Source organism: Abramis brama, assembly GCF_963993115.1.
Source record: "Abramis brama genome assembly, chromosome: 11".
In the NCBI taxonomy this organism is placed as follows: Eukaryota; Metazoa; Chordata; class Actinopteri; order Cypriniformes; family Leuciscidae; genus Abramis; species Abramis brama.
The window spans coordinates 35647604-35661008 of NC_139973.1; the positions used below are offsets into that span (position 1 = coordinate 35647604).

The window sequence follows — 13405 nt, forward strand, 5'->3', positions numbered from 1 at the left end:
AAGACCTGAAAAAAAGATTTATTTCAAATAAATGCTGTTCTTTTTAACAATAATAATAATCCAAAATCTTCTTTTTTTTAGAATATATTAGATTATTAGCAAATTAGAATGATTCTGAAGGATCATGTAACTCTGAAGACTGGAGTAATGATGCTGAAAATTCAGCTTTGTATCACTAAATTGCATGATTTAAATACGTTATTTTCAATAGAAAACAGTTATTTTAAATTAGAATAATATTTCTAAATATTACTGTTTTTACTGTATTTTTGAGCAAATAAATGCAGCCTTTGTGAGCATAAGAGACTTAAAAAAAAAAAAAAAAAAACATTAAAAAATATATTTTTCAGTGTAATCTAATTAACTGATTTTTGGATGAATCTCCCAAATGTTACCATCAAAAGGAAAAATAAAAATAAAAAATAAGCTTATTGAAAACCAAAGGGGGATGAAAGATTAGGACAATTCGAAGGACTCATGGCTTAAAAACCCCCACTATTTATACATTCAAAAGTAGCGTTCCCATAACAACTGAAAAATTCTAAAATGGAATGTTGCCCCCCCACCCAAAAAAAAAAAAAAAAAGATATTTTGAACATTCAGAGAACATTGTTTTATCACAGTACCACAAATCTGCACCAAATCTGAATACTTACACTGTTAAAAAATCTGTAGAAATTACAGTATTATTGGCAGCTGCTTGCCAGTAACTTACTGTAGATTTAAATTGATGTTATTTACTGGCAACAGTTTGTTCAAAGTTAAATGAACATTAAACATTAACAAGTCTTTATCTGTACAGAATAAAACTAAAATAACAACCTCATGCAAAGCATTCTGGGAACCAAAATCTGAAGGAAAAAACAGAAAAAGGTTGATGAAGATTTCTGGTTCCCAGAATGCTTTGCATTAGGTTGTTATTTTATAGTTTTATTCTGTAAAGACAAAGACTTGTTAATGTTTAATGTTCATTTAACTTTGAGCAAACTGTTGCCAGTAAATAACATAGATTTAAATCTACAGTAAGTTACTGGCAAACAGCTGCAAAACTACAGCAAATTTTTTACAGTGTAGGCTTACAGATTTGTTCTTCAATAAGAAACACTTCTTATAAACAACCAATGACCTTCATCAGGAGTGATTGAGTGTAAAACTGGCCACCAGAGGGCATCATGGTCTTGTTTAAGACTCACAAGAAAAGACATCTCTGACTGGCCCTTCCACTGAAGATAATGTATCTTAGTAAGAGGTGAAGCGCTGTTTCTAAAGAGTCATCAGGATAATGGCTGAGGCTCTTCCAGCAAACAAAGGCGTAATTCAACATCCCAGTCTTGGCTTCATTAGTTAAAACCATGAAGAAAGCACTGATCTTTATATTCTCAGAAGGTCGTTACATTCTGCAGGAGATAGAACAAGCAAGTCCCCTCTAAACCTGATCAAAGTTCAGAACGCTACATCAAACGCCGGAATCTGGGACAGTATATTACACACACACACACACACACACCTGATAACTCTTAATTAAGTCTCTTGAACACACACACACACACACTTTTATGAAATTAATAATGTTATGAACCCTGCAGCTATTTTGTGGAAATATAAAGGCCCTTTTGAAAACGGCACCCTGAACAGCACCTAAAAACAGATCATCTAACCTGTGCACAGCCTTGTGAAGAAGAAGTGCACTTAATTGTATTGAATGTGCACTTGTAGTGTTTTAAATCTTAAAAGTATATATTTATAAAAACTTGACTTGCAGATAATACCTATTAATGAAATAAAAGGCAACTTAAATGTACTTAAAGAGAGTACACTTTCATGACTTTGTTTTTTTAACACAGTTGAAGGGATAGTTCACCCAAAAATACAAATTCTTTCATAATTTACTCACCCTCAAGTTGTTCCAAACCTGTATGAGTTTCTTCTGCTGAACACAAATATATTTTGAAGAATGTCGGTAACCAAACAGTTTTTGGACCCCATTGGCTTCCATTGTATGGAAAAAAATATATATATTATGGAAGTCAATGGGGTCCATCAACTGTTTGGTTACCCATATCCTTCAAAATATCTTCTGTTGTGTTCAGCAGAAGAAAGAAACTCATACAGGTTTGGAACAACTTGATGGTGAGTAAATGATGACAGAATTTTCATTTTTGGGTGAACGATCCCTTTAAAAAATCCACTTAATGTCAAATTAAAAGATTTAGTTTAAGTACATTTTAAATGCACAATACAAATCATTATGTTTTAATAATCTTTTGAGGTGCTTTAAAGATGCATTTATTTTGATGTGTTGACTAAAGCACAAGTAATTATAATTTTAACTGAAGTGTGTTATTCAATATAACGTTTAAAGTTATTTTTTAAATGTAATAAATTGCAGCTTCATTATTACAAATTTGTACAGAAATTTCAGTTTCAACAAAAATTATATTAACATATAATTAAGGGTAACACCACATAAGGGTATTTGGTTACACTTTATTTTAAGGTGTCATTGTTACAGTGTAATTATATATTTAAGTACTGAGTAATATTAAGCAACTACATGTACTTACTATAGGGTTAGAGTAGGATTTGGATTTGGTTGAGGGTTAGTTGCATGTAATTATAATTTACTGTTATTATATGGTAAGTATGTAACATATGTAACAAGGACACTGTAAAATAAAGTGTTACCGGGTATTTTACAGTCTCTTTGTTACATGTTACATGTAGTTAGTAATAACTAGGTTACACTTTATTTTAAGGTGTCATTATTACAGTGTAATTATATATTTAAGTACTGAGTAATAATAATGAACTACATACTTACTATAGGGTTAGGGTAGGATTAGGGTTTGGTTGAGGGTTAGTTGCATGTAATTATGCATAATTTACTGTTATTACTATGGTAAGTACATGTAACATGTAACAAGGACACTGTAAAATAAAGTGTTACCTAACTATAAAGTATGTATAATTACATGCAACTAACCCTACTAAACCAAACCTTTAGTAAGTACATGTAGTTAAATAAATTTAAACTACAATACATTTTGTTTTAATTGCAGTTAACATACAATTAAGTGTGTGAAAACATTAAATTAAATTCAGAGTGTACTTCTTTCTTTTTTTTTCTTTTTTTAAGAAGGCCCCTGTGCTGTGTTTCTAGAAATTAAGATAATGATGAATAAGGGGTTTAAAATGACTGTCCGCCTGCATGTAGTGTGTCATCTTGTTTATGAAATATGAGTTGAAAACCGAGGTAAGCATTCTCTCTGTCCTCCATAAACTTACAAACAAGACCCTGGGAACATGGAGAGTCAAACATTCACATCAGCACAAAACAGAAGTGAGTTTACTGAGCTGCTAGAGCAAGAGATCCTCATGAGGAAACAGTTTTATGGATCACAGACTGACGTGATTAAGAAAGGCTACAAAGTGTGAGGTAGGTCGATCAGATAGACGTCTTGGAGTGTGAACCAGAGCAAAGATGAAGATCCGTGCTATGCAGATCTGGGGATTCCTGTTAGCGGTACTGGGCTGGATCTTTGTCTCCTGCTCCATGGCCATGGAAGGCTGGAAGATCACCTCTATCGGAGGGCAGGGTGGGAGCTCCATCATATCAGTGGGCTGGTACTGGTCCAGTCTGTGGAGGGCCTGCTTCACGGACTCTGCTTCCACATCCAACTGCTACGACTTCCCTGTGCTGTGGTCCGTGGAAGGTATGGGCATTATTAGAGTCTTTGAATCTACATGTACAATTCTTGTAATGGCTATAATGAAAAAATAGACAAAATACATTAATTTAATGCGCTCTGAAATTCAATTCATTTTATTGGAGGATAACCCCTTGAGATGGAACATCTCGTTTTCGAGGGGGTCCTCAAGATAACACCAAACACTTACACACTCGCGCATAAAGCTCTTCCTCACAACTAACCACCCCAAACTGTCCCAACTCTGTCCAAAGCGTATTCACATAAACAGTATAGTATGATATTAAGATATTACAGGAGAGAACCATATTTGACGAAGCCACCAAAACAAACAAATATATAACCTACATATACATACATATACAAAAATACATACCTATATACACATACATACACATATGCACGCAAACATGCATGCATGCATACATACATACCTACATACCACATACATACATACACATGTACACATGCATATACATGCACATATGCTCTCAAACATACATGCATACAATATCTTACTAAGGGCATTAATGAGAGAGACAGTGCATTAGTGAAAAAAAAAAAAAAAAAAAAAAAAAAAAATTAATAATACAGGTCATACATCAGGGAAACATTTACATTGGTCACAGGATTGCAAGTAAGTTAAAAGGGCTGACTTAAAGAGTGGAAAGGAAGAGATGGACCTTAAGGAACAAGGTAAGCTGTTCCAATCAGAGGGGGCTTTAAATTTAAAAGCACATCTTCCGATTTCTTTAGATATATTTGGGACCAAAAAAAAGAGATGATCAAGGTGTCTCAGGCCATAAGTTGACCTATATAGGACTAAATGTTGCTTCAAATAAAGAGGATATTTAAAAAGATACATTTATAGACAAACTGAAACCAGTGTAGCTGTCGTCTGGCCTTTGGTGATAAGAGATTCAATTGTTGATACATATGACAATGATGGGTTAGAAACGGACATCTCAACACAAATCGACAGAGACTGTTATAGACAACATTTAAGGATTTAAGGAGTGATTCTGTTGTACTCATATAGACAAAGTCAGCATAATCAATAATAGGAAATAAAAGCTGAGTTACAATTCTTAATCTAATCAATTGTGTGAAGCAATTGAACGGTATAATAATCTTAAATTATAATTTACTTTTTTCACTATAGAGTCAATATGGCTGGAGTCGAGCCAAAGGCCCAGATATTTAAATTCCTCAAATCTCAGATAGATAGATACAGTGGTGGGCAAAAGTGATGACCGGTCTAGGAAAATTAGTGAGTATTGTGATTTTGTAAGAGGATTGTGTAGTTGTGCTTGAAGTCAATTGTTTTATTTGTGATAATGCGTTGACACATGCTAAATTGTGCAGACATCATTTTTGGCCAGGCTGCCATAAAAATAAATTATGAACACATGCAAAAACATGAGAGAACCAATGAAACATAAATAATTGATTATGGTCAACTTTTTCCTGTGAGCTTTTTTATTTTTCGATGCATTTTTTTGGATAGTAAAATAAAATCTGTAGCTGTAGTTTGCCTTTTCTTTTTTTTTGGCCAAATAATTTTGTCAGATAAAAACCAGAAACCAAGTATTTGGTTGTTCCTTCATATTTAAAATTTAAAAAAATGTATAGAACATTTTCCTCATATTTTGATGGATAGATAGATAGATAGATAGATAGATAGATAGATAGATAGATAGATAGATAGATAGATAGATAGATAGATATTTTAATAAGGTTTTGGATCTTGAATGTTCAGGTTACCTTCAGATCGTGAGGGCTCTGCTGATGTCCGGGATGGCTGTCGGAATGCTGGGATTTATCCTGAGTCTGGTAGGGATGGAATGCACTTACATTGGAGGAAAAGACAAGGAGAAGAACCGATCTGTGTTCACAGGAGGCATCTGTCATGTAACCAGCGGTAAATTTCTTTGTAAAATACAGCAGAACCATGGTAAATTAGGTTTCCACATGTGTTTTACTGAGTCTGTTCTCTAAGGTATGCTGGCTGCCTCTGGTTATGCAGTTTACGCTCACAGTGTTTCTGCAGAGTTTTTCAACCCTAGATTTGATGGATTGGTGTAAGTATATCAAGCACCTGATCCTGTTTTATCTATCCTTGTGGTCTTATACTGTACGTTTCCTGAAATCACAATCAGTCAGAATTAATTGCAAATATAATTTTTTTTCAATATTTAATTTACTGTTTTTGTTGTATATTTCATTTATTTAATTAATGTATCATATTTAAATGTGGTAATATTTCAGATTTGACTTGGGAACTCCATTGTTCCTTGGATGGACAGGATGTGCTTTTCAGGTCACTGGAGGGATTTTCTTCCTAGTTTCAGTCCGCAAGATCTGGTCTCAGACACACAGCAGGTAAGTGTTCAACTTCAGAATAATACAAATGAAAAAAAAATATATATATATTTTTAGACGTGCCAGTGTAAAGTGCAAACTATCTATATTTAACATAGCAAACTATAAATTGCTGCAACAAATAAGGGCTTTCTTGTGCGGCAAATTGGCAGTGCTAAAAATATAATGTTTTTTTTTCATGCATCATAAGAGGAGAATTTGAAGAATCTTCATGCATCAACAACAAGGCCAAGATCCAAGAACACAAAACAACACCCTTAAAGGGTTAACACTTTACACTTTACAGTGAAGGTACATGAATAATCATGTACTAATACCTGAATTAATACTTCAATATGAACTCATGATTAGTGAAGATATGAATCATGAACCAATGAAGAGCGATCCTTAACTATGACAGGAGTCATAATGATTCATGCATTAATAACCGCAGCCTTAACTACATGTTAGTGCATGTTTGATAGTTAATGCATTAATTGACATCTAGGGGTAAACTAAACCAATCAGGCTCCATAAGAATAAATAAGAAGTAGGACTACTCTGACTTTGAATTAAACGTGATTTAATAGGCTACTGTCATAATTTCAACTGTTAAATCAAAATCTGCCATCTGCAGCTTTGTGACAAATATTTGGAATGGCACAGGATTATTTAGTCATAGACTACATAGATCCGTCTAATCAAACGTGGAAATCAAACTACCAGTGATAAATTAAATTTGATCTTGACCATTTTCTGATTTCTGAGTTTGTTTCTGGTGGGACACTCATTAGTGGCGCACTCTATGTGTTCTCTTGGCGTGTTAGTTGTGTTCCCACGGTAATAGACCTTATTCACAGCAGCGCCATCTTTGATTTTTTTAGCGGGAATAAAAGAGAGACTGTGAGGGACAGACATCTCTTCAGTGGGTTGTACTGTTATTTAATGTGTTTTTGGATTGTTCTGCTGATGAAACACTGCTAAAATATATTTCAGAGAAATTTCAGTAGACAAAAAGCTCAACATGAGCTGTGGAAAATTATAAGTGATCTAAGAGGAGCTTTAAACAGCTTTTTACAGCGTATGCCATTGAACACACGGTAAGTCTATCCCTCACAGACACAGCCTCGCTCTGAATAGAGGTCTATACTGGCGTTTTAATCTAATCAATGTGGACTGCTTTGGTAAACCGAATTAATAATTAAAGACATGTTTGCGTGTGTGTTGTATTGGGATTTTTCAGGGAGTAATGTACAGTAATTAACTGTATTTCTTGTCATTTAAATGTATATGCTTCGATTAGCATTAGCTTATGGGCGCGCCCTATTTTACATGTACTGTGCCTTGTGTGTCTTAATAGGTATGTTTGGGCTTTCTTTTGAGTTCATAAATGTTTAGTTACATAAAACAACTAAAAATTATTTTTATCTTTGGTTTTTGTACTGGTGGTTTAAAGGAATAAGGATGGCACTCTTAGTGTATGTTTATTCACATTTTAGTTAATGATTTGCAAGTGCATCATTGTGTCATGACTTTTCTTTGAGGGGCACATCATTACTAACTCATTTTACACTGACATTAGCTCATCTCCTGTTAATGCATTATTTTGTCATTAATTTACTGCACATCAGAATTAATTCACTGTTTACTATTTACTAAATTCAGCTAATGATTTATCATCGTAAACTTCCTATCAAATACACATGTACTAGTACAACTAGTGTTCAGCCCAGTTAAGTGATGTTGTGTGGCTTTTCAAAAAGTCAGAGAGTTGAGGTATGGTATCCTCATGGCCTGTGTCTGCATGGACAGTGAACTGTACTGATACCAGCAATGTTCCCCTGATCTTAGGCTTAGTGCATGTTTCCGGTTTGGTTCTTTTTTTGGGAACCGATTCCTCAGAATGTTTGTAACCAAGCAGATCTCGCCCCCCATTGACTACCATAGTAGGAATAAACGAATATAATATAATATAATATAATATAATAGAATATAATAGAATATAACGAATAGAATAAACCAAAATAATATGGTAGTCAATGGGGGGCGAGATCTTATTGGTTACAAACATTCTTCCAAATATCTTCCTTTGTGTACAGCAGGACAAAGAAATGTATACAGGTTTGGAACAACTTGAGGATGAGTAAATGATGACAGAATTTTCCTTTAATTCAGGTATTAGTACATGATTATTCATATAGGCTACCTTTATTGTGAAGTCTTACCCCATAAAAGTATATAAAAAATAGTCCATATGACCTGTGCGTAAGTATTCCAAAGCTATACGATACATTAACATGATGAAATGGATGAAATTTGCTCTTATATCTCAATTGCGTCCATCTTCAAATTAAAAAATATTGCCTCACTCCATCATTTATGACATTTGTAACATTACCCAACTGAGGCCAGACTTTCTGTTAATATTGAACTGCTTTTTTTGTTTTTACAAAAAGTTATCATATTACTTTAAAAGTCTCATTCATTGATAATTGCACAGGGGAACTTCTCACGAAAGATTTCCACCTTACACATTCGTACGCAAATTAATTTGTTCCTAAACTTGTTCTAATGTTAATGATTTTTGGTGTATTTTAAATGAGTGTCTGCGTTCCCAAGGACAGTCCTTTGCATAAAACACACCCTTTCCTTTGTAGCCTTTCACTCTCAGCAAACATATGACGCTCTATAAAGACAGCAAGCAAGATCCTCAAACAATGCCTACGTTTTTTCATACATTTAAAATACTTTTTAGTACGAAAGCTGATTCATGATTTATTTGTGAAAACCTTTGTGCGCAGATTTCACGTAGAGTCTAGGTCATATGGAGTACTTTGTTCATTTATGGTGGTTTGGTATGGCTTATTGTCATTGTATGGAAAGTTATGGGAAGATGACATTATTCCTTTAATATTTTAATATTAAAATGTTTGTCCTCAGTGCACCAGCTCTCAGCGTTCCTGTTGTGGAGAGCAATGTCTTGCGTTCTTCTCACGCAAATATTTCCATCATATCTGAACTCTCTACAAAATCCAACATATCAGCCATATCTGAGCTCTCCTCAAAGTCTGAAACATCACCTTCATCAAATGTTCCATCAAATACCTCCTCCAGAACTGGACGTCCCTCAAGAGGCTCTGTCAGATCAGAAGTGTCACAGTCAGTGAGCTCCACACGGTCCTCAATGATCAGCAGATTACATTTAAACAGCAAGAAAGTGTCCTCACCATCTGGAGCCACTACACATCTCTTCAGCAAGAACTCTTACCTCTGAAACATTGAGCTTAGCCTTAGATTATTGGATCCGAAAAAACACTGGTTCAGGAAAAAACACATTGGAAATGACTTCTAACCAGTTAAAACGTCTCAGGTTGCATATGCAACCCAGTTAACTGAGAAGGGGAATTAGACGCTGTGTCTTTAAAGGGAAAAACGTCAGTATGAATGGTGTCTGAAGCATGTGTACAAGCCAATATTCATTGGCAGATGGCAGTCTATGACGTCACACAAGGAGCGCATGTGCATATAAAATTATTTTGTATTATTTTGAAGGAGACGCACAGGCAAGCCTGAGGTATGGCAACGAGACGCAGCATCTCTATCCTCTTCTCAGGGAATCTGGTTGCATTCGAAACCTGAGACGTTCCCTTTCGAAGTGGAACTTCAATGCTGCGTCTTGTTGACGCTTTGGGCAACCAATACCAATTATGCTGAAGGAATGCCTGCCTCACTGAGCTGTGATTATGTACAAGCAGAGTGGGCATAGCACTAACTGACTCTATGGGCCTAGGCCGGAGTCAAGAGCGCGTCAACCCCGAGGGCGCATCCTATGTGACTTGAATAGTGGCACCACTCCCCACAAATGCTCAGCCTAGAGCCCCAAGCAGAGCTGCAGGGGAATACACAACATCGCCTCTCTGGCATGCCTCTTAGGGACCAGTCTACCAAAGGGAGCCTGTGAGGTCCTAAAAAACACAGTAACCGGTACTATCAGACTGAAATACTGAGAAAGGCGCTGGACAAAGACTGAACTGCTACTTGTTTTTCTAAAACGCAGTCCATCTCTACTCTGTCCCAGCTACCACCTTCAGTATTGCTACCCATCCCAGGAAGAGAACATATCCCTACCCAATTATGATTGGGGAGAGCAGCAAAGAAGAGAATAGGACGCATATGCAACCTACTTCAATTCTCCTTTACCAAGCTCATACACTGACTTGAGTAAAGGCACTTCCAAAACCTGCTATATGTAGAGAATTCAAATGCCACACTATAGTAGGTATGGCTATATCCCCACCCTAAGGTGAGCGCATATCTCTACTTCAAATCCAACCATAGTTGGGGAGGGAGGTAAATGAAATGGAAGAATGTTTGCAGACTGCCTCCCATATTTTCATTTCGATTGCCTCAACCCTAAGGAGGTATCAGTCTTAAGGGAGTGTTTAGCCTAAACTTAAAACTCCAATTAACAACTGGAGAGGGTGGAAACCAAGCAATCAGCCACAGGGAAGTATACAATTCTACTTTAGACCCTAACATATGGGAAGATAAGGAAGAGAGAAAGTTGGAGAAAGGTACTTTTTGGATATCAGAGCGAAGCAAGAGAGAAATGCCAAAGGTAATCTACCTCTGCTCACAGCCACTGACCAATGCTACTCTCACCTTGGGGGGCAGGTGAAGGGGACAGGATGTCCTCAGACATATGCTCATCCTAAATAAATCAAAAAGTATGTTGAAAACACGGCTTTCAGTGTGTAATATAAAACGGGAGCAATTTCTGATTCCTGTTTTTCTTTTAACAAAATCTGTTTTCACAGTGTTTTTTTCAACAGTCTTCTTGTTTTTCTGTCCACTTTTTGTCGATCCCTTCCCTGAGGTCTTGACGACTCCTGGCCTCGCACCTCCTCTGCCCCTTTACTCCTCGGAGGGGGGACACGAGTGGCTTGCCTTCTTACCCAGTCTCCAGTTATCCTACGACAGGTCAGGAGGGTTGTAGGTTGAGGGAGATGAATTGGATTGGAATATACAGTATATATGTATAGAATACTGTATATATATATATATATATATATATATATATATATATATATATATATATATATATATATATATATACATGCAGGCACGCACTTTCTAATGAACTTCCTGAAGACAAAAAAGGTGATGAGGTGTCTTTTATATTGCACGGGTGCTGACCTGTCAATGAATATTGGCATGTATGTACTCGTGCTTCAGACACCGGTCACACTGATGGCGTTACCTATAGCATCAACACTAAGACGCAGTGTTGAAGTTCCACTTCAAAAGGGAACTGCAATGTTCAACATAGTTCTCTAGATAATTTCTCCTTTATTAGCTCATAACAATTGCGCCCCTACAAATAAACACAGTGTTAATACAAATCTCAAGGTACTCTGCAAATTATGGATTTAAATGCATGCATTTTTGTAACATGAACTGAAAATTGTAAAATGACATGCTGCCTGGAATCTTTTTGAGCAAAAATGTAAAAAATATATATATATTTATTGATGGTTCATTCATTCATTGAGAAAAGTAGATCAAATATTTGCAGAGAGCATATTACCCATGACTTACAATGAAATGTGAAATGTGGAACAACAGTTTGTGCTTTGTCAAAACTATTATTCATTTTATGTTTTGTGGAGTTGATGTAAAAAAGCAATGCAAGAAGACAATAAAACACTTTAAAATGTTTTAAACAAATGGTTTTTATTTATTTATCCATTTTCTCCTCTTCTCCAGTGCAAGTATAGGGAGGTCTAGGGGTCTTATCATTATCATTATCATTTTGTTCATTGAAATAGAGCTGCTGAAATAAAATATAAATATTAGAAAATAAATTTAAACTAAACAAAAATGAGAAATGTTGCTTTGGCAACAAACTGAAATTAGTTGAAGCAGTAAAATGCAACAGAATTGAGCAGTTTCACTTGCTTTGTTTCCTTTTCTACAATATGTCTAACATTGCTGTATGCAGGGTTCCCGCGGGGTCTTAAAAAGTCTAAAATTCGGAACTTTAAATTTAAGGCCTTAAAACGTCTTAAAAACGGCCCGATTTTCATCCGCGGTCTTAAATTTAATTTAGTCAGGTCTTAAAAAGGTTTTACCCTCGTTTATTTCCAGAAACGCTGGCCGCAGAAAGTTATTACAAAGTAGCAAAAAAGTATAGAGTCGTAGCCTACAAAGCGGAGCTCTAGTGCAGGGGTCTCCAACACGTCGCTCGCGGCCTGACTGGAGGTCGCTCGCCAAGAGGCCGTTCACATAATCGCGTCTTTTGCGCGCTCAAGTTCGTTCAAATGTAGGCGCGCGCGCGGTAAGCGCTGTTTTCCAGCCGCTGTCTGAAAGCTCAGTCAACAGGAAGGGTGGGGGTGCGTGCACCCAAACACTACGGGTGTTTTTCTCTTCTCCATAAATAAATCTTGTGGCAGAGCTACAGCAAGCGTTTTTCGATGGTGGAAATCCATTAGCTCCTAAAACTTCTTTGTCGTTGTGGAGACGCAGGGCATGGTTGCAGCAACGACAGACGCCACGGGAAAATCGGACCGAATTTTACTATTAATAATAAAAGATAAGCTAAAGTGCATTGTAAATGTCAGTAATTTATCTTTTTTGACTCATTCTTTTTATAAAAAAATATTTAAAGTCTGAAATATGTGAGGTTTATCTTTTTATAAAACCTTTTTTGTCAAACCTTTATTTTAACTTGTACATGTCATGTCAGTATATAACATGCAAGACACTTTAAAAATGTTAATTTTTAATGGTATTATTTTAATGTTTATGTAAACAAAAGTGCATATTGATGCTAAATTTATTTGTTATTTGCTGGTTTTCGACATAAAACTTGGTGAATTGATTTCATTGTGTAATATCCTCCTGGGACCCAAGAATAGACTTTTGTCCACTGTAGTGGACATTATATTTTAGTGAATTTCTCTGACATCATACATGTCACATGACACAACCTGGGTGTCCTGTAAAGAGCACATTCAGGACTTTTCAGAGATACCAAATGTTTGGAGGTTTCACCATGAAAACAACTTCTCCTTGGTCTTTAAAAATGTCTGACATTAATTTAGTGATCAAATGTAGCATTCTTATGGAAATATGATAATATATTGTAATTATAATTTAAATTGGACTACTTTTCAAATTGTATTTCATAAACCAACATCTCAGGAAAATGTTATGGGGTTTCAAATAAAAAAATTACTTTCTGTTACAGAACAGGGCATTGATATCATACATGTCCACTGTAGAGGACACCAGGACTTAAATCATGTTTATCAGGCATTTTGTGAGACACAACAAGT

The 13405-nt window shown here is 35.7% G+C and overlaps 1 protein-coding gene across 1 annotated transcript; it reads left to right on the forward strand.

The window, feature by feature from the left end:
- Nucleotides 1-3481: 3481 nt before the first annotated feature.
- Nucleotides 3482-9342, forward strand: cldn10e (claudin 10e; the record flags this gene model as incomplete). The annotated part of the gene is made up of 5 exons (XM_084128882.1): nucleotides 3482-3713; nucleotides 5467-5628; nucleotides 5707-5788; nucleotides 5976-6089; nucleotides 9009-9342. 5 exons carry the CDS (start codon nucleotides 3482-3484, stop codon nucleotides 9340-9342), a joined length of 924 nt encoding a protein of 307 aa, XP_083985008.1.
- Between the last annotated feature and the right edge of the window lie 4063 nt (nucleotides 9343-13405).